At 38.8% G+C, this 27,681-nt stretch overlaps 2 protein-coding genes across 3 annotated transcripts; both read right to left on the reverse strand.

The window, feature by feature from the left end:
• Nucleotides 1-920: 920 nt before the first annotated feature.
• On the reverse strand, nucleotides 921-11,013 carry LOC141903707 (actin-related protein 2/3 complex subunit 1A-like). The gene is made up of 13 exons (XM_074791947.1): nucleotides 10,923-11,013; nucleotides 8,928-8,998; nucleotides 8,488-8,639; nucleotides 7,864-7,969; nucleotides 7,498-7,615; nucleotides 7,273-7,332; nucleotides 7,001-7,107; nucleotides 4,763-4,865; nucleotides 4,604-4,679; nucleotides 3,913-4,016; nucleotides 2,484-2,570; nucleotides 1,756-1,846; nucleotides 921-1,243 (listed from the first exon to the last, which is right to left on the reverse strand). Exons 2-13 carry the CDS (start codon nucleotides 8,989-8,991, stop codon nucleotides 1,205-1,207), a joined length of 1,107 nt encoding a protein of 368 aa, XP_074648048.1. The 5' UTR covers nucleotides 8,992-8,998; nucleotides 10,923-11,013; the 3' UTR covers nucleotides 921-1,204.
• Nucleotides 11,014-13,145: 2,132 nt separating this feature from the next.
• Nucleotides 13,146-27,601, reverse strand: LOC141904563 (actin-related protein 2/3 complex subunit 1A-like). Of its 2 annotated transcripts, none has more exons than XM_074793164.1 (15): nucleotides 27,556-27,601; nucleotides 25,511-25,593; nucleotides 25,008-25,078; nucleotides 24,595-24,746; nucleotides 23,965-24,070; nucleotides 23,054-23,171; nucleotides 22,831-22,890; nucleotides 22,247-22,353; nucleotides 19,948-19,989; nucleotides 19,589-19,691; nucleotides 19,430-19,505; nucleotides 18,716-18,819; nucleotides 15,026-15,112; nucleotides 14,232-14,322; nucleotides 13,146-13,722 (listed from the first exon to the last, which is right to left on the reverse strand). In XM_074793164.1, exons 3-15 carry the CDS (start codon nucleotides 25,069-25,071, stop codon nucleotides 13,684-13,686), a joined length of 1,149 nt encoding a protein of 382 aa, XP_074649265.1. In that variant the 5' UTR covers nucleotides 25,072-25,078; nucleotides 25,511-25,593; nucleotides 27,556-27,601; the 3' UTR covers nucleotides 13,146-13,683. The 2 variants fall into 2 exon arrangements, with proteins under 2 accessions (XP_074649265.1, XP_074649266.1); XM_074793165.1 differs by lacking the exon at nucleotides 27,556-27,601 and adding an exon at nucleotides 27,416-27,468.
• Nucleotides 27,602-27,681: the final 80 nt, after the last annotated feature.

Genomic DNA, 27,681 nt, shown 5'->3' on the forward strand with positions numbered 1-27,681 from the left:
AGTTATCAGTTTTACGATCCACATTTAAAAGCTACTTGAGTTAATTTTTGATATTTTCATTAGCAATCATATCGCTCATAATAAATGAGCTTGACAGTGAGCCTTGAGTTACAATTAGGTGTCATTATATTGTAGGAATCTTCATAAACCTAAATTGTTTCGTTTTCATAGTCTTGTCAGTCATCCTATTCCGAAATGTATGGCATGTCATGAAATACAGTGGAACTCGTTACGTTACAACGAACTTGGATATCAACGGTTTATCTGTTTTACAAACCTAGAATTTCACCCCAAAGGACAATGTTCGTGATAAACTGAATATCACGAACTATCGGTTATAACGAATAGATTTTCCAGTGCTCCGTTCCAACGAGGTTCAGCTGCCATAGAACTATCGTTGGTCTCCAGAAGCCCGTTGTAACGAGGGTCCACTATGTCAGGGAAGTGTGATGAGATCACACTTCCCTGACTATATCAAGGGCAAGCACTTGTAAGGATATTCCCAGTAAGATTCGACCCGAAGGAAGATTTGACAATATAAAAACCAAATGTTTATGTATGCGTTACTACAGCATAATTTATTATTTAAGTCATCTTTTGAAACATACATGTAATAAACTGTTTCTTTATTTAGAGTAATAGTACCAGCAATTATATATAATAATATCTTCTGATATAAAATAAATGTACACTGTGCTTAGAACCCGAAGAATTCTCTTTATAGAATATTATATCAGAACATGTATAAACAGGGAAAAATAAAATCCAAGGTGTTGCGCATCCTCCCCAGCAGGGATTCGAACCTGTACGTGCCGTGGCTGAGTGTAGCGATGCCATCAGGTTCGAATCCCTGCCGTGGGAGGATGGGTGTTACGTGGAGATTGCTACATGTAAGTAATTATTGCAGTGTTCGTTATTTGCTAGACTGTGCTTAATCCAAATAGTACAAGATCAATGAAATCAATGTGATCATCTTGATAAAGCAGGTTTCAATAAATACATGTAATAGCAATTCAGGCCGAACCGTAAGTATTAGGTATTCGTGTTATGTACGTAGCAAAGAATGTGTTAATGCACGATGATACAAAAACTAAACGATTAAGGAAATCTAATGTATGATAAATGAAATATTTCGATCCCGGGGAAGATGACCAGATCTTCTCTTTTCTTGTCGATAACTATTAGCACCAATATCGATTAAACTTTAAACCAAGCGCAAACCAGCAATACTCGATTCCAGAGTCTACAAAGATAAAATATTTAACGACACACTGTTGAAATTTGTAATCAGTTCACTTCTATAAATGCCAGGCCTGTTATTGTCTGCTTGATAATGATTTCTAAGAAAACTTAAATGTACAAGGGATCTATACTTTTAAGCTCGGTAGAGACAAGAAACGAGGTATCAATTCTTCTCAGCCTTATATACAGCCAGTGAATCAAGTAGAACTTTGCAATGAGTCGCTAAAAGGGGAGTTGAATATAAGTCCCACAATCACTAACCAAATATATCGTAACGTTAAAATTAATTATCAAAGTTCTGAATTTTCGGCTTTCAACTAAGGAATGATACTGTTTTTTAATAGGAAACCGAAAATTCGGATTTTTAACAATGAATTTTAAAGTTACGATATTCTAATTTTACGGCTTCGTGATTGCGATTGATTGTGATTGCGGGACGTATATTTAACAGCCAGTCAATAGGCCTTGAGAAGTCTTGAGATGTCATGAGATGGTGAGTTGCGAAGTTCCTACCTTGAAATCCCAAATACAGATTTGCCCGTCAACAGCCGATGTAGTGAACTTCGAACAGTGGGATTTGTCTCCGGCATACATCGATATTTGACTGAATAATGAAATGAAAGCATACGTAAATAAAGGACCCTGTCCAGTAGGAGTCCAGTAGGGGTACATTTTACTTTTGAGCACAAAAACGATTTATTCTGGGATTTGCAATGAATAACGTATAAAGATGAAATCTTAAGTACGTAAGTAGTATATAGGTTCAACTATGATGATATACACAAGCTGATTAACAAAACTTTGTAAATTAATTCCAACACTTATATCCCTCCACTAAAGACAAAATATCGGCTGTGTATATCCTGCCTCTAAGAGCTAACAGAAAGTTACTCTCAGGACCATTTTATAGGGATCAACCGTGTGGGTCCTAACAAAAGGTAATCAGAGATTTTCATTGGGATTTGTTGATTTCAATCTGCAACAGCCATTCCTTGATATGATCACTTTTTAAAAGTTTTATGCTTCCACTGAACAAGGTACAATTTTGTCAGACATTCTCGTCTCGTCTTTTACTTTACATTAAATTGCCCTGAAAATATTGGGTAAGAAACTTAGACCGTGCCCCTGGCATAGGCCCTGTTATTCTGTTTTTGGGTAGAAACATCTGTTTCCAGTTATAAGAAGGCCAAACCAATGTGTGATGGGGTTGTAAGGGTCACTGCCCTATAAATAAACCTTACGTGATTGTGTTCAGATGAATCGTTTTCGCAGCATCCTCATCCTCGGTTCCTTCATTAGCGTCAAGACTTCTGAATCGCTGCATCGCGCTGAAAATCAAAGAGTTGTTGATGATATTTTCTTGGAAAATCAGATACGCACCCTTACAAGACGATGTAAGAATCTATTCGACCTTTCAAAATTTGAAAGTCAACACGATGATTGAAGATTTTGATAACTTAAGAACCGGCATGGAGATGTATTTGTAGCCTCCACCTTACTCGGTACCAGCTGACTCGGCAAACCAATCTAGTCTTACGTGTATTCAAAAAAACTTTCATTTTCACCAACTCACTGCTCAGGATGCTTGAGATGTTTATAGCATCCCGATGCTGCCGGGTAAGGTGAAGTTTACTGTTTAATCTCGAGGACTTCATGTCCTCAGGGCTGCCCCCAATAACAACCGTGAACGATTGTACATTGATGACACCTGAACGCAGAATACAGTACGACACACCACAATAAACAACACAAGCATTCAAGGCTAAGTATAATATATGATATGCTCAGAAACAACATAGACGGTTTTATTACTTTTTTCTTAAATAGCAATGCATTCTATATCAAAATTAAGCCCATATAACCGAAGAACTCAATCAGTGAATTGTATCTATAATGAACTATAGGGCTGTCAATAAAATTGAACTGATGTCACTGTATGTAAACAAACACCTCCTCCCACCTAGAAACGCTTTCTGATAAGCTGAAGCTGATCACTTCATATATGCAAATAGCTCAAAACACATGGCCACTAACCCTAACCTTAGCTTCTGATTGGTTGAAGCTGGTCAACTGATATTATTTGCAAATAGCCTAACTAGAGATGACGGATGACCCTAACCCTAGCTTCTTATAGGCTAGAGCTAGTCACCTGATGTAAATAAACAGGCTTCACTAGGTAGGGATTATGGGATTTGAATGCAAAAGGAAATAGTACACATTTCATGAATTTCATAGAAAAATTGAAAGATCTATATATACCTTTCAACAGATATTAGGTTTCAGGACTGCCAACCTTTGAAAAGTGCTATCAGCAACAAGTTCAAATTTTTTCAAGGATATTTCATTGAAAAACGAAAGAAAATTTTCAAATTAATAAGTAACCATTTGTGATCATCTTTCCATCACATTGCTGTAAACATCAAACAAATCAAATCAACATTTTTCTCTTTGACAAAAATACTGAAACATTTCCACCCCTTCGTTGCCAGTGATTCTTGACTTCTAAATAATTCCTTCGATCTAACTTCCAACACATGACTGCGGGATTTGCTATCGCCATGCTTTCATACTGTCATTATCTATGCGAAAGTGATGTAATCCTTCGACGAATAAAGAAATATCATAAACATCATATTACTAAGTCGTTATCGAAAAGATAGTCAATGTTACCTCAATGACGATGACTCCTTCTCTTTCGGGATGTCGAGTTTATTCATGAACGTCAGTTTGCCATCGTCACCGTGCACAAACAACATCGGGCAACAATCGTGTCCCTGGTTGAGATGAAATATCCAACGATTGAAACAAAAGCAAGAAATTTACATGGAATATAAAATAGAATTGTGTTAATGCGTTTCAATGATACTATTCGCTAGTTATTGCGTTTCGATGAACTGTATTTCGCGACATGAAACAAGCAAAAAAGCGCTGCTGTTTAATATTTTGGGTTTATGCTTTGCTTTGTGCGCTAGGCTCAGTAATACTCAACAAGAAGTTCGGGGCATATTTCATAAATTTTCACCTTTCTGAAGTAAATTTTGCACTAGTAAAGATTTTGGGAGTCTACGCGAAACCCCTTAAAACCCCTGGCTACAGGTATGTATAATTTGTCGAAGTTGATACAGGTGACTGACTGGGCCTTCGGTGAACTTTATCAACCCTTTTGCTATGCATGACTTTTTGAAAACGTCATATGAGAGACTCCCGTTTTGAAAACGTCATGCACCTATTGATTTTGAGCTTTAACCTGCAGTAAAGAAACGCACGCGAAGCGATTTTTGAATGAAATAAAGTCGAAAATTCTGAATTTTTTTTGGAAAAATGCACTACGCGCTGGACACTGGCTAAACCTGTAACTTACCGCAACTACTAAACTATTCTCTGTGACCCACATACATGTAGTGAATGGAAGAAACTTGGATTTCACAGAAACCATTCTACAGAACAAATCAAATAATAAACCAATTGTGCGGTAAAAACATTGCTTCTTATCTCGACCACATGCTCAGTGAAAACTTACTGCATATCTTTAGTGCTGTCGACGACAGATATACTCGAGTCGTGTCCAACCCAAGCCAGCTTGTTGCCACTAGCAGAGAACGAAACATCATGGACCCATCCGCCTTAAAAAAACATACAAAAAAAGAAATAAATCTACGGTATGTCGTAAGTTTGGAAACCAGACATTTCAGACAAAATCGAAAGACATAAAATTCTCGTCGCTCTTGAATATCAAAGAAAACTAATGTAGTGATTATCGATTTTAATTCTATTTCTATTTAATTCTATTTTGAAGCCAAGCCGACTGAGGTGCATCTAATAGCACAGAATCTTCCAAAGCTTTCGATGATTTGATCAACCTTTGATTGTACGTACGCGTTCTATCACAGTTTGGATGCACCTCATTCATTTTGATTGAATAAATGTATCGCAGATATTAAACACTACGACATGCAACTACTGGCTGAATCCCTACACGCACGGCACTGGGAGAACATAAAAACAACCACAAAGTGATTATTACCCCATTCACTGCTGTTTCTGTCACAGAAAAAACTAGGAACATGCTTTATTAAACTTAGAAAGAAATATTTTGTGTCATTGTGTCTCAGTGCTGTGAACTTTGGGCTTAACTCTAGTATAGTTTAACACTGAAAAACTGCATTTAAATTCAACAACATCTGAACGCACAACATCATGGCTAAAACACTGCCTAAAAGCCTGTCCAAGTGATTCGTCCATTGGCACAGATTCGACGGAATCAAAACTCCGCCACGGCAATGGGTCTATTCAGGCAGGGGTTCTTGCCGTGACAGTGTTCGAATCCGCGCCATGAGGGACGATGTGTGTCACTCGAACGTGCAAAATATATCACAGAGATACATAAAGCCGCGTCAAGCAGAGGATATTATCATCCTTACCCTGACTCTTCGGTTTGGGTTTGCCGTCATTTTGTCCTCTTCTACAATTCAATGATAACAAATATAGCGTTGTTACACCTGGTATTCAGTCAAACTACCGTTCAACTCAATGCGTGTGCACTGGTGTAGACTAAACAGTATCTTTAGTATTTACGGAACAATAATAATTTTTTCCGGCCAATTAGCAGATTTTCCAGCGGAGCTAAAAAAACTCCTCATTCATTTTTTTCGTTTTTCACTAGTAAAAGAGTACAGGTAAGTTTGTATCAATTGGAAGCATCAACAGAAGAACTGAAAGTTAAAAGCGATGAGGTACAAATCTGCCGCCTCGAGCAACCCCCTCATGACATTTGAGAGTGTAGCATGAAGCCTAGGCATTCAGTTTCTGAAGGTATGCCGATACAATTTCCAATGTCTGGTGTTTGTAGTTCATTTTCAATTGAAAATGTTTCAAATGAAATATTGAACACATGTGAAGTATGGACGATCCGTTTTTGAAATTGTGCTGATGAAACGTCTGTGTTTGAAGTTCATTTTCAATCAAAAATGTCACAGGTGAAGCTCTGAAACCACGTTAATAAGTGTGGACGATCAAAACGTAGGCAAATCAATATCTCAAAATCGATGATTATTACCATGCAACATTTTGTTTTCAAAGCAAAAACTGAAAAAATGGATAAAATTTAAAAAAAACCCAAAAATATAATGACATGAGGAGCAAATAATGAAGAGTGAGAAAACTTGGGAACCACAAATTTTTTTGAGACGAGATGCTAACAAAAATAATTTGAACACCAGAACAACAGCTTTCATACTTTTATAGACTGTAAAACAATGAAGAAATATATATATGAGATATATTTTACAAGAATGTCAAGAATTCTGTTCATTTTAAGTCTATGACTTAGCTGATTAGGCTGCAAACGTTACCAAAATTTAAGAACTTGATATGAATTGAAAGCATTGAATTCTTCCCTCGATTCAATCGTAGGTTAAACATTCTAACTACTAACTAAATTGAGATGTAGTGTGGGCTTAGAAAAAGCCGAGTGCCACGGACCAGCCCCTCATAAAAGTTTTTCCAAGAGAGAATTTCCGCCATCTTGTTCAGCAACCTTTAGCAAGAAACTTAATCTCTTTTACTCGTTTTTTGCACCGAATAAAGTAACTCACCTGTCTGGTGACAGTATGGACTTGGCTTAAAAAAGTAAGTTGTTTCTTTTGTGTTCAGGATTTAAATATTTCAAGTTTGTAAGTCGTGATTACGACCGAACTAAATCTGGATCGATTTGGCAATAATGAATTTCAGTTGACATCGTTTGACCGGTTGAACTCACCTCCTCTGTTTGAAAATTCACACATCAATTTTCTGAGCATCATTTTTTCACCCCAAGGCGTCGCCGATGGTTTACTCTCAATCTCTTTGATGTAAGCAGAAAATACTCTGAAAAAAATAACGCGACCAAAACATTTCAAAGCGGGCTCGAAATTATTTCGAGATCGATTAAAAATCATCCTCCCTCGACAGGGATTCGAACCTGATGGCATCGCTACACTCAGCCACGGTTTGGATCGGCTCCCGGAAGTAAAAACACGAATATTTACAAACCTGGCTTTGAAGTCGGTCGAACCGACGGCAAGCAGCACGTTATTCGGATGCCAATCGATACTGAAAATATACACAGAATTCAGTTATTGACTGTTATCATAAGTGTACAATTTCTGGATAAAAATTCATGTTGAGATGGCAATCAAAATTACCGCGTGCATGAACACAGAACAAAGGTCTCTCATTCATCAGCTAGGTCAATAATATTTCATAGACCTACATTACCTCGTCACGGTTGATCTCAGCGGGTTTTTGATATGTTTGCTGACCCACCACTTGTTTTCCTTCTCGAAATAACAGATCGCAACCAGACGAGCGCCGCTGGCAACCGCGAATTTATTCTCTACGAAATTAAAAAAATTCGCATCGATGATTTCTCACAAATCGCAATCTCTTATTCGCAAATAGTGAATGATGGATTCTCAAAATCATGAAGAACTCTAACGACTGGCATTTCTTCAATAATCCATTGCGGAAATATTGTTACTGAAATTTTACTAATACAGTAGCCAAAACCACCACGCTCAGATACAGCGAATAGATGACATTATCATTTGATATCAAGATATGATAAGACATTGACGAATGTACCTTCAGGCGACCAGCGTACACACGTGGCTGACTTATTGATTCGCAATATAACCAATGTCGGCTCCCATTTACCATCGACGAAAGTCCAAACGTAAGCATTACGATCCTAGAAAATCAAAAAAGAATAGTCAGTACTATCATAAAGCTGATCATCCGACTGACGATACAATATCTGTACTCCGATTTTTTAAATTTCAAAATCGAACTCTCCGTTTCGTTATCGGCGGTTGAGGTCCGTTTGTAAGGGACACCGCTGTGCTCTCTCAGCTCCAGCTAAAACACGACTAAATACTTCTTCGAACAGATAACACGTTAATGAAACGTGCCGCTAACGGCCATCATTTAATTACATCATCAATTAGGCCACAGCTGACAGGGTGCACTGCCATAGCCTATACGATACTGTATTTACCCATTGATATCAAATACACTACAACCACCAAATAAGCATAAAACCAAATAAATTGCCCATGGGTAAAGTGGTTTACCTTGCAAACTGGAGCTCACAACCAAATTGCAACAAATCTAATAGTTCACAGAGAATTCCCTATTTCAAGATTAGTTGACTTAATGCATCGGTATTTCATCCTATCGTATCTTATTGTATTTTGTATTTAAACTTACAACTCCGCAGGTAACGATTCTATTCTGATCCGCTCCCCAATCAATACTAGTCACACGCTGGGTGTGCTCCTTCAATGTGTGCACGATCTCCCATTTTCCAGCTTTTTGCGAATAGATGTTCACTTCGTCATTGTTCAACGACAGGGCCAGTGCTTCATCCGAAACAAAAAATAGGAAAAACAATCAAAGAATCTAAAATGACTTCCAAATTTTAGTTCTTAATTTTCAGTTTTTTCTCAAATGACCCACCCAGTGAAATTGATACGCAGGGGCCAGTTGCTCAAAAGTTGGGTAAAGATAAAATTTATACCAGGGGTAACTATGAACTTTTAATCGTCACTATGTCAACTATCATTCCACTGGTGAATTCTAACCAACTTCGATGAGCAAATGACCCCTGATGACTTATTTCTAGGCTAACTTTTTACGATCTTACTCACAAGTTCTATCCTTATTCCAAGCGTGACAAGGGATGGGATGACCTCCAAAACTGTATGAAGACATACTGATCCTATATTCAACGAGAGAAATGAAATAATCACTTAAATTTCTGCAATAATCTGATATCTATAGTGGCTGATTCGGGCCATGCTAAAAAAATTTTCTGTACGGCTAGAGTAACGATAAAAAAATTTTCACAGTAGCCCTTTTTTGGTTTTCTCGCAGCGAGAATTCAAAACTTTTGGTTTTCTCGCGCGAGAATTCAAAAAGTTTTGAATTCTCGCACGAGAAAACAAAAAAATGGACCATTGTAAAAAATTTCTATCCAGCTTCTAGCCAGTCAGAAAAATTTTTGAAACCAAAATGTTTAGTTTTCTCGCGCGAGGAAACCAAAAGTTTTGAATTCTCGCGCGAGAAAACCAAAAAACGGGTCAATGTGAACAATTGTTTATGGTTGCTTAGCCGTACAGAAAAGTTTTTTAGTTTGGCCCGAATCAGCCACCATAGATATCAGTTTAACCAGGTTTAATAATGCAGACTTTTTGGATATCCTTCGGTCTAACTGCAGTTTGGGTCACCTTTCCACTGTGTGGCGCTAGTGTTATTAAAGAATAGTGTTATGGTTAGGTTAGGTACATAAGTTTAAAATGGATTAAAAACGATATTTTAGGTCAACTGTCAGTGCTTTCCGTCTGGGTCCTCATAAATAAGACGTCTACAGGTATGGTAATGTAGGCCTGTACTGTAGTACCACCAGGCACCAAACACGTAACTGACTGAGCCAAGCACGCCACCTGATATGCTCCCAAGTTAGGTTGAAATAGACATTAGACTGCGTACCCCGGAATACGGAGCCGATGGCCTCAGATAATATCAATGGTGCGCCCCCAGGCCAAATTCGATTTTCGTATCTAGTCGACTAGTGGTCAGAACTAACAACCGAATGCGCTTGATTTTCGAACTATTTCCGGCATATAGTTCCGACTAACGGACATTCGGTTTCGTTTAGTTGGACTAAAACTCAGATAACCAGGCCCCAAGGTAGCCCGGCCCGGCCGGATCAACTCCAGAATAGGTCAATATAGTTCCATCGTGGAGGGTTTTCTTAAATGAGGTGAGTGATTCGGTTTCAAATTGCCGTCAAAAACCTGAAAGTCGACCAGTTTTCACGTCGACAATCGGCGCAATCGGCAATCAGAAACCTGATTGCCGATTGTCGACCTGTTTTCGAGTCGACAACCGGCAATCGGCAATCAGAAACCAAATTGTCGTCCCCACAATCACAATCAACACCTCACAATCACGGCATCTATATCACCCTCAATCACAGCATCTATATCACCCTCACAATTACAGCATCTATTTCACCCTCACAATCACAGCATCTATATCACCCTCACAATCACAGCATCTATTTCACCCTCAAAATCACAGCATCTATAGGCTATTATCTTATTGCCGATTGTCGAATCTAGAAATGGTCGACTATCAGGTTTCTGATTGCCGATTGTCGACCCGAAAAATGGTCGACTATCAGGTTTCATGATTGCCGATTGCCGACTTCTGAAAATTACTTCACGTGCCTCCTTCTATCGATCTGCGCGCATTAATACTTTTCTCAGTGAAAATGTTGGACCCTCAGATCTACTTTTACCTGTTCTGGAGCTGAGCCGTTAGAGTCGTGCGATTTGCTGCTTTCAGGTGGATCGGGCCTCCACCGCCCTTCTTTCACCAAATAAGGAATTCGGTACCGCTGGCCACGTGCACTGCTTATTTTGAGCACAGGCACTCGCCGATTGGATTGGGATACAGTTCCTGGGGTTTTTGATAGCGTAGGCCCTATTTGTGTTTTGAGTGTTATTCTGAAAAAGGGCCTTGCTGCTTACGTCTAAAAAGATAATGGCCGCTGGCTCCGCTCACGGTGACATCACAAAATACTAACAAACCTCGTTTTTCAATCTAAAATCAAAACTTTTATTTTATATGACACTTACTTGTGATATAACAGATCCTGTTATTCCACCCGACTGTGGAGACACTGTCGATTTGTGAAACGTCTAGTAATATAAAAGAAATGGTAGTCGACGAAGCGTGAGCGTAAACTTTACACGCGTTCAGACGGCAACACTAATATTGTGAGTTTCTAAACCCCAAATGAGAGAAACAACGATATGACTGACATACACGACGAATACGAGTTTTAACAAGATAATTGCACGTTATTGACGGATTGAATCTATTTTTAAAACTCGCCGGGTTTGATAGCACCTTGCGACGAGTAAGAAGTTTAAACCACAATAAAATAGAAAACATACGTATTTAACTCAGAAGAATGCACAGCCTGGTTTTTTGTCTTTCTTTTCAACTTCCGTCTGGCTGACTTTTTTTTGGAATATAGTGCCTTTCAGGGGCGACGGTTTCTTAATATAGATTTTATTTTACCATTTGAAAATTGCAGTCCTTATTTCACGTAGACGCGCACATGTCTTGATTGTAATTAAGGGACAGTTTTGATCCTAGCGCTTCGTTATAAAAGAAAATATTCTATTTTTTGTTATCCGTCGATAAAACGCAAATCAACATGCAATAGCTTGTAAAAACTCGTAGTCGTCGTGTATTAGATTCTTCTGATGTTGTTTTTTTCCTATGTTTTAAATATTTGTTCCCTGTTTTTTTTTATTGTGGGTTGAATACTAAACGACCACAATATAGCGAAAGAAAGTCTAAAACATTGTGTATAAACTGAATCTATTGATAACTTATTCGTCCTACTGCAAAACATCTAACGCCTTCCTAGATCACATCATGGTGGGCCAGCCCACCTCCATGATATCAAGAAGCATCCCTATTTTACAGAGCCGTCGGAAGGAATTTTTCAGTGGCGAGGCTTATTTCTGAAGGGTGGTCTGGGGACCCTCCCCTAGAAAATTTTGAAAATTCAATCGACGGAGATGCATTTTGGGGCCATTTTACGGTCTCATTCACAGAAGCATGAGAAGTCGTGAGCCAACCACCTAGTACAGAGAACGACGAGCTGCTACACGGTACAGCGTGCTTTTGAAAAAATTGTTGTTATGCAAAAAAGTGGGGCGCAGGCGCACATGAATACCGGTACGTATCTCAGTAGCAAGTCACTGTATATAATTCTTTTATCCAATGTCTCAGGTAAAGTTCCTCCCATACGAGCGTTGATTTCGGTCCTGCCAGCATCATCATGAAATCTGCGTTTAAAGCACCACTGGTCAAACCTATTGCCAAGCAGCGGCGTCACCTTATCCGGGAGAAGCATGACGGCATACAAGCTTCAGTTTCGATACAGGCTCCGCTTCTGGTCGGACCAATTGTCCCTTGGGAAAGCCCAAATCAGCTGACGTTTATGGGCGAGAATCCCCGCCAAAAAGATGATGTTTTGTTTCACGTAGCGAAAAAGACATTCCGCGCGCGCATAGACATTTTCACGCTGCGAAGTCATGCGCCGAAATGTCAGCAGATGGTTACAGGCGCCGAATTTACCAGTTGAAACTCGTGAAAACGTGGTTTCTAGAAATCGGATGTGGAAATGGCTAGAAAACGAATCCAAGATTAGTTTCATTCTAGCGACGGATATTAATCCACAATGTTTAGAAAATACTCAAGTAAATATCGAGCGTCACGGAGTTCCGGGGTAGGTGCGTTATTCGGGTGTGTTCCCTCGGCGATTTCTGAAGATGATGACAAGTTCGACACGGTTTTCTGGAATTTTCCGTTTTCGTTTCTGACCTCCGCCGAAGCAGACAACTTGAGGATGGTCGAAAGAGGGATTCATCGATCCCGGTTACGATGCCATCGGAATAAATTCATCACAGGCGCTCGTAAATATCCGAGACCCGGTGGAAATGCAATTTTCGGTTTCGGTCGAGTCTGGGGTCGGCTAGATATTCTAGAACAGAAGGCGAAAGAAGCGAACTTGCGTCTGGAATGTTTTTGGCGTGATAAAGATCGTTCAGGGAAACGTTACTGAAGAATTCGAGTTGTGGCGAATTTTACCGATTGATACTGAATAATGAACTGTGTGAATGATGGCAACTATTACGTATAATAAGACTATCAGTTATAGCAATTTTAATAGATTTTCTGGTGCCCTGAAGTTTGTTGTAACGAGGGTCCACTGTATCAAGGACAAGCACTTGTAAGGATATTCCCAGTAAGATTCGAAACTGAAGGAAGATTTGACGATATATGCTATGACATGCGTTACTACAGCATAATTTATTACCAAGTCATCTTTTGAAACATAATAAACAGTTTCTTTATCTTTATTAAGAGTATGATGATACAAGCAAATTATATATAATTATATCTTCTGATATAAAATAAATGTACACTGCGCTTAGAACCTGAAGAATTCTCTACATTTATCAGAACATGTATAAACAGGAAAATAAAATCCAAGGTGTTACGTGGAGCTTGTTACATGTACGTAATTCTCGTTATTTGCTAGACTGCGCTTAATCCAAATTATACGAGATCAACGAAATCAATGTGATTATCTTGATTAAGCAGGTTTCAATACATACATGTAATAGCAATTCAGGCCGAACCGTAAGTATTAGGTATTCGTGTTAGTAGCAAAGAATGTGTTAATGCACGATGATACAAAAACTAAACGATTAAGGAAATCTAATGTATGATAAATGAAATATTTCGATCCCAGGGAAGATGACCGGATCTTCTCTTTTCTTGTCGATAACTATTAGCACCAATATCGATTAAACTTTAAACCAAGCGCAAACCAGCAATACTCGATTCCAGAGTCTACAAAGATAAAACATTTAACGACACACTGTTAAAATTTGTAATCAGTTTACTTCTATAAATGCCAGGCCTGTTATTGTCTGCTTGATTATGATTTTTAAGAAAACTTAAATGTACAAGGGATATAGACGGCCTGCCGCATCTATGCTTTTTAAGCTCGGCAGAAACCAGAAATGAGGAATCAATTGTTTTCAGCCTTATATACAGCCAGTGGATGAGGAGGATCTTCGCAATGAATCGCGAAAAGAGCAGTTAAATATAAGTCCCACAATCACGAAATCTATAAAATATCGTAATGTCCAAATTCATCATCAAAGTTTGGAATTTTTGGTTTTCAACTAATTGAAAACTGAAAAATTTGAATTTTCAATGATCGATTTTAACGTTACGACATTTTAAGTTTTCGGCTTCGTGATTGCAGGACGTAGGCCTATATTTAACAGCCAGTTGATGAACTTTATCAGTCAATAGACCTGAAGTCATGAGATGGTGAGTCGCGAAGTTCCTACCTTGAAATCCCAAATACAGATTTGCCCGTCAACAGCCGATGTAGTGAACTTCGAACAGTGGGCTTTGTCTCCGGCATACATCGATATTTGACTGAATAATGAAATGAAAGCATACGTAAATAAAGGACCATCGGTCCAGTTGGGGTACATTTTACTTTTGAGCACAAAAACGATTTATTCTGGGATTTGCAATGAATAACGTATAAAGCTGAAATCTTAGAAAACAACACCGTTGTAGTAAGCGGCCCGTGCCAAGCTTATTTGAGGGGCACTTCTATTTCAAGAAAAAGGCACTTTTTCACCGTAAAAATGGGAACTTTCTTCTTGAAAAAAGCAGATCTTAAATACGAAGTGCCTGGGTACGTGAATAAAGCATTTGAGAATGGATTAATTTCATTTTCCAAAAAAAGCACGAAAATTGTATCCAAATTTCGAGAAATCTTGACCCAATTCTTTTACACTGACTCTTTGAAGGTGACTTTCAAGAGAAGAGATTTTCATTGGGATTTGATTGATAATTTCAATCTGCAGCCCACAAACACACCTGCCTGGCCCTCTTGTTGAGATCACTTTTCAAAAGTATGCTTCTACTTAAAACAAAGGCACAATTTTGTCAGACATTCTCGTCTGGTTCGTACTTTTTCATGAATTTGCCGTGAAAATATTGGGCAGGAACCTCCGATCGTACCCCTGTTATTCTGTTTTTGGGTTGAAACGCCTGTTTCCAATTACTCGAAGGCCCAACCGATGTGTGATGGGGTTGTAAGGGATACTGCTCGATAAATAAACCTTACGTGATTGTGTTCAGATGAATCGTTTTCGCCGCGCCCTTATCCTCGGCCCCTTTATTAGCGTCGAGACTTCTGAATCGCTGCATCGCGCTGAAAATCAAAGAGTTGTTGATGTCATTTTTTTATGGTAAATCAGATACGCACCCTTACAAGACGATGTAAGAATCTATTCGACCTTTCAAAACCTGAAAGTCAAACGATGATTGAAGATTTTGATAACTTAAGAACCGGCATGAAGATGTATTTGTAGCCTCCACCTTACTCGGTACCAGCTGACTCGGCAAACCAATCAAGTCTTATGTGAATTAGAAAAACTTTCAATTTCACCAACTCACTGCTCAGGATGCTTGAGATGTTTATAGCATCCTGATGCCACCGGGTAAGGTGAAGTTTACTGTTTAATCTCGAGGACTTCATGTCCTCAGGGCTCAGTTCCACAGTTGTGAGTTAGTGTTAACTCTGAGTTTAAGTTAGTTCATTTTCAATGAGTTAACTCGGAGTTAAATCTTATCTCAGAACTGTGGAACTGGACCCAGAGCTGCCCCCAATAGCAGCCGTGAACGATTGCACAATGATGACACCTGAAAGCAGAATACAGTACGACGCACCACAATTAACACAACAAGCATTCAAGTCTAAGTATAAAGCAGACATTTTACGAGTCAAAACAAGAATAAGAGCAGCAAGGGGCCATTAGTGAAGTATGTATACATACACGGGCGGGAGGGGGGGAATGCCTGTAGCCTGCGGATAACAGGGTCTGATCTAAGGAATGAAAGCCACTTGCCCGGGAGCAAGCGTATCTGAAGTTTTGCTTGCTCCCTCCAAAAGCTACTTGCCCAACACAGGCAGTCCAATTGGTGGCACTATCATCCGCTGTATCGAGTGGGAAAAGAGCTTTGTGACATAAAATTGCACTAGCCCGGGGGGGGGGGGGGGCAAGTGATAAATGATAACCTACTTGTCCTGATGAGAAAATACTTGGCCCTGGCAATCGGACAAGTGCTTAGACCAGACCCTAATGCACAGTACCTCACGAACAGCCCCAAATGATCATTTTAAGGGGGAGGGGAATGACAAAATCGACTGAAAATTAAACATTTATGCGTGAAAATAAAGACAATAACTGGGATTAGTTCAAGACAACATTTCAATTTTGAGTTTCATGAAAAAATATTTACCACTGAAAAATGAGTGTTAATCGATCGGACACTCATATATATGCACAATGAAACTAGGTGGGGCGGGGCGATGTACATGGACAGGGGTCAATGTGCTGTTAGAAAACAGAACTAATCACTCCATGCATTATCACATGCATTCTCTAAATAATCTAATTTTTGTTTCATGAAAAGCTCGCAAGCACGCACACAACTTTCAATCCTCGGGGGAGAAATAACAAAAGCCTTGTCTACACTAGCACACTAGTACCCGGCACACTAGTACCCGGCACACTAGTACCCGGTACACCAGCACCCGGCACACCAGTACCCGGCACACTAGTACCCGGCGCACTAGTACCCGGCGCACTAGTACCCGGCGCACTAGTACCCGGCGCACTAGTACCCGGCACACTAGTACCCGGCACACTAGTACCCGGCACACTAGTACCCGGCACACTAGTACCCGGCACACCAGTACCCGGCACACTAGCACCCGGCACACTCGTATCCGGCACACAATAAAGGATCGGGCATCGTAGATAAAGTGAACTACTTTTGGACAAGTATTTTCTCAGTTATAGATTTACCAAATTCATCATTCACGGAACAATTTTAAGATGTCCTCAATAAGTCAGTAAAATACATCTAAGAGTTATAAATTTCAAAACAGTATGATGGGGAGGGTTACATCGTGCAGATTTGACATTGCATTTTTTGACAATGGTAATTTTGAATTTGGGAATTATTCACATAATTAGAGATAGATCCCTCAGATATTTTTCCCGCTTGTTGATGATAGCCTAGGTAGAAGCGTATCTGGCTCAATAGATGGGTCCTCGAGTGCTTTTGATTACACTTCTCCCCGGACTGTCAGAGGATCAGCAGTTAAAATTCTTATGTTTGAGTGTACAGTATTTCAAGTGTATTGAATCTTCACACTTCAATGCAAGTTGTTATCAACATAAGATGTCAGTTACTGTCGATATTACTGAACAAAGCCTTTCTCTATATATTGTAGACAATATCAGACTAGGGGTCAAAGGACACCATGTCAACTGGTGAATTGCTTGAACATTGTCGATCTTTAACCCTCTGTAACATGAAGGGACGTGCGGCTAGGGGCCTATTAGGTACACGTGAACTGGTACTAGTGCAGACGTGGCTTTTTGCAACGAACAGCGGACAACTCTAGCATTCTTACCCGATATGTAACTGATCATCGTGGTCATCTAGACCATTCTCATTCTCACTAGTGTAAACAAATAATCCAAAAAAATAGAATACACTTAGAAGATTGAGTATGATCACTATAGAAGACTTAGTATGATCAGGAGAGAAAAGATTGCGTTATAAGAATGTATCACACACAAAGTTTCAACAAAGGTTGAAATTGGAGCTGACAAAAGGCCGGATGGCTGAGCGGGTTAAACTATCAGTCTCATCAATCCAGGATTCATATATGCTAATCCCGATTTCTTGGTTGAAGGAACGGCATAAAAAAAACTTGAACGTCCTTGCTAATTGTGCCCTGAGTACTGTTCAGTGGGTTGTGGAGAAGCTGCTAGCCCTGAGTGGTGCTTCGTGGGTTGCAGAGACGAAAAAAGATATAGTCAAAGAATACACATATCTACATGAAATGATTTGACAAGACTTAATTTTTGAATCAGAAGCCTCTGAAGATCATTGAAATGCCCACTGTATGTAAACAAATACCTCCCGCCTAGAAACAGTTTCTGATTAGCTGAAGCTAACCAGCTGATATATGCAAACAGCTCAAAACACGTGACCACTAACCCAAACCCTAGCTTCTGATTGGCTGAAGCTGATCATCTGGTATGTGCAAATAGCCTCACCTAGGATTAGCGCATGGCTACTAATCCTAACCCTAGCTTCTGATTGGTTGGAGCTCATCACCTGATATAAGGAAATAACCCCCACCTAGGGTTGCGCATGGCTCCTAACCCTAGCTTCTGATAAGCTAGAGCTGGCCACCTGATGTTAACAAACAGCTTCACTAGCTCTAGGGATTATGGGATTTGAAAGCAAAAGAAAATAGTAAACAGACAATTATTTGGTGAATTTATGACTTTTAAATTTCATATAAAAATTGAAAGATCTATTCATGCCTCCCCACAGATATTAGGTTTCAGGACTGCCAACCTCTCTCAGCAACAAGTTCGATTTTTTTCAGGGATATTTCATCGAAAAACGAAAGAAAATTTTCAAATTAATCAGCAATCAATTGTGATCATCTTTCCATCACATTGCTGTAAACATCAAACAAATCAAAAAAAAAAAAACATTTCCATCAGTTCAGTTTGTTGCCAGTGTGATTCTAATTTCTTGTTTTGAAATAATTCCTTCGAACTCATTACCAACACCTAGATGACTGCACGATTTGCTATCACCATGCTTTCGTACTGTAATTATCTATGTGCATTACATACATGTAATTTAATACTTTGACGAATGAAGAAATATCATAAATATCATATTACTAAGTCGTTATTGAAAAGATAGTCAATGTTACCTCAATGACGATGACTCCTTCTGTTTCGGGACGTCGAGTTTATTCATGAACGTCAGTTTGCCATCGTCACCGTGCACAAACAACATCGGGCAACAATCGTGTCCCTGGTAGAGATGAAAAATAAAATGATTGAAACAAAAGCAAGAAATTTACATGGAATATAAAATAGAATTGTGTTAATGCGTTTCAATAATTCCATTTGTCAGGTATTGTCTTTTGATGAACTGTATTTCATGACATGAAACAAGCCAAAAAGTTTATGCCTTGCTGTGTGCGCTAGGCTCTGTAATACTCAACAAGAAGCTCGAGACCTATTCCTTAAATCTGCGCCTTTCTGAAGTAAATTTTGCGCTCGTAAAGCTTTTGGGATCATGGGAGTCTATGCGAAACCCCCTAAAACCCCTGGCTACAGGCATGGATAATTTGTCGAAATTGATACAAAGAGTGACTGGGCCTTTGGTGAATTTCATTGGCCCTTTCCCTATGTATGACGATTGCAAAACATCATATGGGTGACACCTGAGGTGCATATGACATTTTGGAAACGCCATTAACCTATCGATTTTGAGCTTAAACCGGCATAGAGCAAGCAGTAAAGAAACGCTCGTGATTTTTGTATGAATTAAAATCAGAATTAAAATTCAGAATTTCTTTGGAAAATACATTACGCACTGGACAGTGCATAGGCAGCGAAAGATTAAAACTGTAACTTACCGCAACTACTAAACTATTCTCTGTGACCCACATACATGTAGTGAATGGAAGAAACTTGGATTTCACAGAAACCATTCTACCAAAGAAAGCAAATAATAAACCAATTGTGCGGTAAAAATATTGCTTCTAATCTCGACGAAATGCTCGTTGAAAACTTACTGCATATCTTTAGTGCTGTCGACAACAGATATCCTCGAGTCGTGTCCAACCCAAGCCAGCTTGTTGCCACTTGCAGAGAACGAAACATCATGGACCCATCCGCCTTAAAAAAGTATACAAGAAAGAAATAAATCTACGGTATTTTGTAAATTTGAAAACCCGACTTTTCAGACGAAACAGGATAACATCAAATTCTCGTCGCACTTCAATCTAACTCTGAATATCAAAGAAGACTAATGTAGTGATTATCGGTTTTAATTCGATTTCGAAGCCAAGTCAACTGTATGTCACTCGAACGTTCAAAATATATCACAGAGAAACATTAAGCCGCGTCAAGCAGAGGATATTATCATCCTTACCTTGACTCTTCGGTTTGGGTTTGCCGTCATTTTTGTCCTCTTCTACAATTCAATGATAACAAATATAATGTTGTTACACCTGGTATTCAGTCAAACTATCGTTCAACTCAATGCTTGTGCACTGTGTAAACTAAAAAGTATCTTCTTTATTTATGGAACACCGTATTTTCCAGCCAAAAACAGATTTTCCAGCCCCAGATTTTTACCCCAAAATATGTATCATGATTGGCTATTAAATCGATACCGTCTGACCTAAAAAATCACTTCCGATTTTCCGTTATGTCAATTAAAATCAAGAAGAGCGATCCATATTACGGTAATTTGAGGTCATTATTTACCTACCAATAATCTATTTTGAACTATTTTTGTTACTTTGTTTCATCACCTCACAGGGGTAATGTAATACGCGCATCTGGCGTCGAGCAGCATGTGTCTGCTAATATATTTGTAGCCATAGCATTCTCACACATCAGCGTGCTCGAGTGTTTGTTGGCCTCTTACATCGTCAGTTAAGACAAACTAATTGACAAGTCATTGAATTAATCTCTGATAAAGGGCCTCGGTTTATCATGCGAAGCTTTAAGAAATCCTTGTATTTTATGCTAAAAAACTGCCCCGGCTTATTCGCCGGAAAATACGGTATTTCTATCATTCATTCATTATTCTATATATTCTATTTATCCAATAATTACGGTACATATACATACGATCCTATGATTTTTATGATGAGTAAAAAAAAACAGGTCAAATTGAAATAAAAATTGAAGAGCAAAAATAGTGAAACCACATCAAAGATTGCGTTAAACATCGAATCGCTACAAAGGGTAAACTGAACTCTACAGAAACGATGTGGGATCGAAAACTACTAAGATCTAACATTCCCGCGTTGATACAGAGCGATCAAATAAAAAATCCTCATTCATTTTTTTCGTTTTTCACTAATAAAAGAGTACAGGTAGGTTCGTATCAATTGGAAGCATCAACAGAAGAACTGAAAGTTAAAAGCGATGAGGTACAAATCTGCCGCCTTGAGCCACCCCCTCATGACATTTGAGAGTGTAGCGTCTTGGCATTCAGTTTCTGAAAGTATGCTCATAAAATGTCTGAAGTGTCTCGGGTGAAGTTCTGAATGCATGTGAAGTGTGGACGATTAGTGTCTGAAAGTGCGCTGGTAAAATATCTGGGGTTTGCAGTTCATTTTGTATTAAAAATGTCTAGGGTGAAGTTCTGAACACATGTGAAGTTTGGACGATCAGTTTCTGAAAGTACGCTGATAAAATGTCTAGTGTCTGAGGGCTTGCCCATGAAGTACTGAAGACATGTTAAGTGTGGATGATCAGTTATTGAAATCTTGCTGATGAAATTTCTAATGTCTGGTGTTTGTAGCTCATTTTCAATAAAAAATGTCTTTGAACACGTGTTAAGTGTTGACGATCAAAACATAGGCATAAATTGTTGAACATGTTTGGGGGGGGGGGTTTCTAGGCTGCAAATTGATATCCCAAAATCAACGATTATCACCATGCAACATTTTGTTTTCAAAGCAAACAACTGAAAAAACGGATGAAATTTAAATAAAAAAAACAAAAATAAAATGGCATTAGAAGGAGCAAATAATGATGAGAGAGAAAACTTGGGAACCACACGTTTGTTTTGAGACGAGATGCTAACAAAAATAATCTGAACAACAGCTTTCATACCTTTATATACTGTAAAACAATGAAGAAATATATATGTGAATGTAAATATACGAAACAAGAGATTTCAATCTAGAAAATATATCTAAGTATCAACATCCATCAAGATTCATACTATCTGAAGATATTCTGAGCAGTCTAACGGCAGTATCAAGAATTCTGTAAATTTTGTAAGTCTACGAGATCGTACTTGGCTGATTAGGCTGCAAACTTTCCCAAAATTGAAGGACTTGATAAGAAAGTATTGAAAGTATCGAGTATTTCCCTCGATTCAATCATGGGTTAAACACTCTTACTGCTAACTAAATTGAGATGAAGTGTAGGCTTAGAAAAAGCCACGGACCAGCCCCCTCATATAAGTTTTTCCACGAGAGAATTTCCGACATCTTGTTCGGCAACCTTTAAGCAGGAAACTTAATCTCTTTTACTCAATATTTTGCACCAAATAAAGCAACTCGTCTGCCTGTTGACTGTATGGACTTGGCTAAGAAATTTGTTTCTCATGGTTGGGGGTTGCAATATTTCAAGTTCATAGGTGATGAAAAGGCTGAACTAAATGAATAATAATTTGCAGTTGACATCGTTTGACCGGTTAAACTCACCTCCTCCATTTGAAAATTCACACATCAAACTTCCGAGCGTCATTTTTTTACCCCAAGGCGTCGCCGATGGTTTATCCTCAACCTCTTTGATGTAACCGGAAAATACTCTGAAAAATAACGCGATCAAAACATTTCGAAGCGGGCTCGAAATTATTTCGTGATCGATTAAAAATCATCCTCCCTCGACAGGGATTCGAACCTGTGATGGCACATAGAACAAAACCCGGTCACACGCAACCAGGCGCGAAGAAGGTACATGCCCAGGTTAACTGCCCGAAAACTTGCGGCGCCAATCACATTGCTCGTTGTATAATTGTTGAGGCAAATTTCACGGAAGAACTATAAATGGGAAACGTGCGCTAAAAAAAACCCCAGGATTTCTGATCGGCTAATAATGACATCATCTAACCTGCGCATCCAGTCTAGTGTGGCAAGGTTTCCTACCATAAACGCTATCGGGTTCAAATCCCTGCCGGGTAGGATGTTGAAAACAGGCACCTGATACCTAGACCGTAGCACGTATGTACAACCTGCGCTATGGTTTCGATCGGCTCCCGGAAATAATCACACGTATGTTTACAAACCTGGCTTTGAAGTCGGAAGAACCGGCGGCAAACAGCACATTGTTCGGATGCCAATCGATACTGAGAATAAACACATAAATTCAGTTAATGACTGTTATCAAGAGTATACAATTTCCGATAAAATAAAATTGAGAGTATCAAAATGGCAATGAAAATTATTGTTTGCATGAATACAGAACATTGGTCTCTCATTCATCAGCTAGATCAATATTTCATACATTACCTCGTCACAGTTGATCTCAGCGGCTTCTTGATATGTTTGCTGACCCACCAGTCGTATTCCTTCTCGAAATAACAGATCGCGATCAGGCGAGCGCCGCTGGCAACCGCGAATTTATCTTCTACGAAATTAAAAAGCATTCGTTGTCACGGCAATTTCTCAAAAATCGCAAAATTATTTTCTTCGCAAATTAAAAAAATTCGCAGCGATGATTTCTCGCAAATCGCAATCTCTTATTCGCAAATAGTGAATGATGGATTCTCAAAATTATGAAGAACTTTTACGACAGACATTTCTTCAATAATTCATTATGGTAATCTTTCTTCTGAAACTTAACTAATTTCTATTCATTTTCGTCTGACATCAATCTTTTGGGATATTTCGCTTAATTTTTTACCTGAATTTGGTCTCAATAGGAACAGTGAAACTGTGCAGTCCAAATTATCGCATTGAAGGATTGCCAAAAATTCTTCATTTTCTCATGTTGAAATGAGAGAAAAGATCAGCCATTTTTGAAATTCTAACAATACATTTCCCGTGTTTCCATGCCTGCGAATCATGATTCTTGAAAATATTTCAAATTGTAGGCATGGAAACATATTGTCAAAATTGATTTATTTCATAAAATGGAGTCGTTTTTTTTCTGATTCAAATGAGTTAAAGACACTTTTTGGCAATCTCTCAATACATTGCAAAATGAATATAAAAATGATGGTTTATCTAGACTGCACAGTTTCACTGCTTGTATTAATTGAGAAATGTCTTCTAAAGATTAAGAGAAAATCCCCAAAAAATCGATGTCAGTCAAAAAAATAGACTTAGTACAGCTGCAGCCAAAGCCACCACGCGCTCAAATACAGAGAATATATGACATTATTGTTTGATATTAGATAGAAACGGATTAGACGTTGTACCTTTAGGCGACCAGCGTACACACGTGGCTGCTCTATTGATACGCAATATAACCAATGTCGGCTTCCATTTACCATCGACGAAAGTCCAAACGTAAGCATTACGATCCTAGAAAGTCAAAAAAGAATAATCAGTACTATCATAAAGCAGATCATCCAACTGACGGTACAAATTATATCTGTGCTTCGATTTTTTCATCTCAAAATCAAACCCTCAGTTTCGTTATCGGCAGGTGAGGTCCGTTCGTAAAGGACACCGCTGTGCTCTCTCAGCTCCAGCTAAAACACGACTAAATACTTCTTCAAACGGATAACACGTTAATGAAACGTGCCGCTAATGGCCATCTTTAATTACATCATCAATTAGGCCACAATTGACAGGGTGCACTGCCATAGCCTATATGATACTGTATTTATCCATTGATATCAAATACACTACAACCACCAAATAAGCATAAAACCAAATAAATTGCCCATGGGTAAAGTGGTTTACCTTGCAAACTGGAGCTTAAAACCAAATTAATCAAATAGTTCACAGAGAATTCCCTATTTCAAGATTAGTTGACTTAATGCATCGGTATTTTATTGTATTTCATCCTATCGTATCTTATTGTATTTTGTATTTAAACTTACAACTCCGCAGGTAACGATTCTATTCTGATCCGCTCCCCAATCGATACTAGTCACGCGCTGGGTGTGCTCCTTCAATGTGTGCACGATCTCCCATTTTCCAGCTTTTTGCGAATAGATGTTCACTTCGGCATTGTTCAACGACAGAGCCAGTGCTTCATCCGAAACAAAAAATAGGAAAAACAATCAAAGAATCTAAAATGACTTCTAAATTTTAGTTCTTAATTTTCAGTTTTTTCTCAAATGACCCACCCAGTGATAGTGAAGTTGGTTAAAGATATCCGATGGATAAATAAACCATAGTAACGATGAAATTTTAATTGTCACTATGTCAACTACCCACTGGTTATCTCTTACCAACTTTTGAGCAACTGATTACTCATTTCTATAAGACTAACTGTTACAATCTTACTCACAAGTTCTATCCTTATTCCAAGCGTGACAAGAGATGGAATGGGCTCCAAAACTGTATGAAGACATACTGATCCTATATTCGGCAAGAGAAATGAAATAATCACTTAAAATTTCTGCAATAATCTGATATCAGTTTAACCAGGTTTCTCTTTCAGTGCCGACTGGTTAATACTCACGTGTTGGGGATAATTTGAGAATCTTAACAAATTTTACCTCAGTATGCTAATTGGACATTACACCGCTTTAGTGCGTCTACACCGCAGTGCGGTGCATCGTTATTACTAATATTTCACTAAAAACTAATTACTAATAACATTAACGCACCGCGACGCGTGATACTGTGTATTAGCAAGGCCAAACACCGATACATACACCGTACAGAAAGGGTTAATGAGTAGACTGCGTACCCCGGAGCCGATGGCCTCAGATAATGGCACGCCCCAGGCACAATAAAAAGAATGAGTTGATATCGATAGGCTTCATAAAAAAATGATTTAGTTCTTACCTCAAATTGATTTGACTTAATGTTGAAAACAGCTGTTATTCAATATTCGCGGACTCTGGTCAGTCGACACGAATAATTCCTGGCTGAAATGTGGAAATATATATAGGCCTATAGGAAGTGGATATTTTGCCAATGCGGGATTATTTTTAGTAGGCCTAAACGTTATTTTGCCAATGGCTATAAAGATATAGTAACAAAATATAACAATGAAATCCTTATATTGGGTTCACGGTTAGGGTTTCGCTAGGTTAGGGTCTAGAGGGTAAGGGATAGGGTTCGTTAGGGCGAGGTTTAGGGCCCGTTTTTACCCCTAGGGATAGGGTTAGGGTAAGGTGAAATATGTAGTGAAAACTTTTGGGTGGTTTTGAGTGAGCCCGGTGGTCTAGTGGAAAGACGTTAGGCTAGCAATCTGCTGCGGTCCTCCTTATTAACGAGATGACATGAAATATATTCATTTATTCCTTATCGATTTTATCACTTTAAATCATATTATATCAGTAATAAATAAATACCTTATAGAGTCATATTTTACATATTTTGTCGGATAATTTTGTAGAAAAATAACTTTAAACTTTACCGAGATGAGATCGTCAATCAATCAAATTCAATGAAATTTTACTGCTAACCGAGATGACGTATTTGAAGTCAATATTTTTTCTACAAAATATGTAAAATATGACTCTAGAAGGTATTTATTTCTAATATAACATGATTTCAAGTGTTAAAACGGTTAAGAAATTAACAAAAATGTTATATTTCATGTCATCTCGGTAAATTGTGTCATCTCGGTAATTAGGAAGACCCATCTGCTGGGCTGGGTTCGAATCCCGCTCTGCTGCTGGTAAATTGTGTCATATCGGTAATTAGGAGGACCCATCTGCTGGTCTGGGTTCGAATCCCGCTCTGCTGCTGGTAAATTGTGTCATCTCGGTAATTAGGAGGACCCATCTGCTGGTCTGGGTTCGATTCCCGCACTGCTGCTGGTAAATTGTGTCATCTCGGTAATTAGGAGGACCTATCTGCTGGTCTGTGTTCGAATCCCGCTCTGCTGCTATTTTCTTTGAATTTTCTAAGTCGCGCACCTCAATGCGCATGCGCGGCATCAATTAGCAATTCAGAATGTGCCACTGGCAAAATAGCGTTAACGGAATAATGCTGCATTGGCAAAATATCACCTGCCATATATATTATGGTTTTTGCGTTAATTAATTAGAAGTTAGTAGTAGTAGTACATCGTCGTACGACCACAGGCACTTGAATATGGGCTAATAAAATTTATCGTAATCTACGATAAACACACCAACGGCGTTGCCATCTTAATTATCCATGATGAAACTGTTTTACCCATGATCCAATGCGCATCCCTCGTCTACCTATACTATACAAAAAGGCTGGAAATGCTTCTATCTCCGTAGTGCTTAAATCTACCCGCGAATATCGGGACAGATGACGTCACCGCAATCCCGAAGAGGCATCGCGAATTTTCAAAAATCAATTTTGTTGCCAGTTAAAATCTTTAATGGAGCTAAAAGTAAAACAGTGTCCATGTTTCCAAAAAAATCATCTACAATTGAAATTATGGGCGCTCCTTATATTTCAGGATTAAAATTGACACTAAGGACGTACGTCGACAATCATAGGCATCGATAATTGCGGGTAGATTTAAGCATTACCTACGGAGATAGGATCGTTTCCAGCCTTTCTGTATAGTATAGTTAAGCGACGGGCGCGCCTTGCATCATGGGTAAAATATTATAAAACATGGTGAATTACCGAAGTAGGAACAACGTATCGCAGGTGAATTATTAAATATTTATCCATTTTCAAAGCCCATATTCAAGTGCCTGTGGTATGGTACGACGTACCGGCGTACGTCAAAAAAGTCGGGACCCGCCCCAATTTTACTTTTTTTATTGATACAACGACATCGTCGTATTTCAAGAATGTTTTTATGGGAAGATATGTGGTATATTTTGACTTGCAGTTTCTGTTATTGCGTCATGTTCTAGGCCTATAGATTGCGTTAATTTTTGTAAAATTCTTACGATTTCTCGATTTCGGAATCAATGACTTCCGGGTTTATGGCTTTCGTCTAGAACGGGAAGGCTCCGTCGCCCATACTAAAAACCGACTGGAACCGACCGGAGCCGGTTTCATCGTCATGTATAGAA

The sequence above is a fragment of the Tubulanus polymorphus genome, chromosome 4 (assembly GCF_964204645.1).
Source record: "Tubulanus polymorphus chromosome 4, tnTubPoly1.2, whole genome shotgun sequence".
NCBI classification, from domain to species: domain Eukaryota; kingdom Metazoa; phylum Nemertea; class Palaeonemertea; order Tubulaniformes; family Tubulanidae; genus Tubulanus; species Tubulanus polymorphus.

What these genes read in the sequence shown, in the direction of transcription:
- LOC141903707 (XM_074791947.1), bottom strand. Translation starts at nt 8,991, where the DNA reads ATGTCTTCATACAGTTTTGGAGGTCATCCCATCCCTTGTCACGCTTGG. An exon ending in TGAATTTTCAAACAGAGGAG is followed by an intron (nt 4,866 to 7,000) that starts GTGAGTTCAACC and finishes TGTTTTTTTAAG; the next exon opens with GCGGATGGGTCCATGATGTT. An exon ending in AAGGAGTCATCGTCATTGAG is followed by an intron (nt 2,571 to 3,912) that starts GTAACATTGACT and finishes TTTGATTTTCAG; the next exon opens with CGCGATGCAGCGATTCAGAA.
- LOC141904563 (XM_074793164.1), bottom strand. Translation starts at nt 25,071, where the DNA reads ATGTCTTCATACAGTTTTGGAGCCCATTCCATCTCTTGTCACGCTTGG. An exon ending in CTGAGATCAACTGTGACGAG is followed by an intron (nt 22,891 to 23,053) that starts GTAATGTATGAA and finishes GTTTATTCTCAG; the next exon opens with TATCGATTGGCATCCGAACA. An exon ending in AAGGAGTCATCGTCATTGAG is followed by an intron (nt 15,113 to 18,715) that starts GTAACATTGACT and finishes TTTGATTTTCAG; the next exon opens with CGCGATGCAGCGATTCAGAA.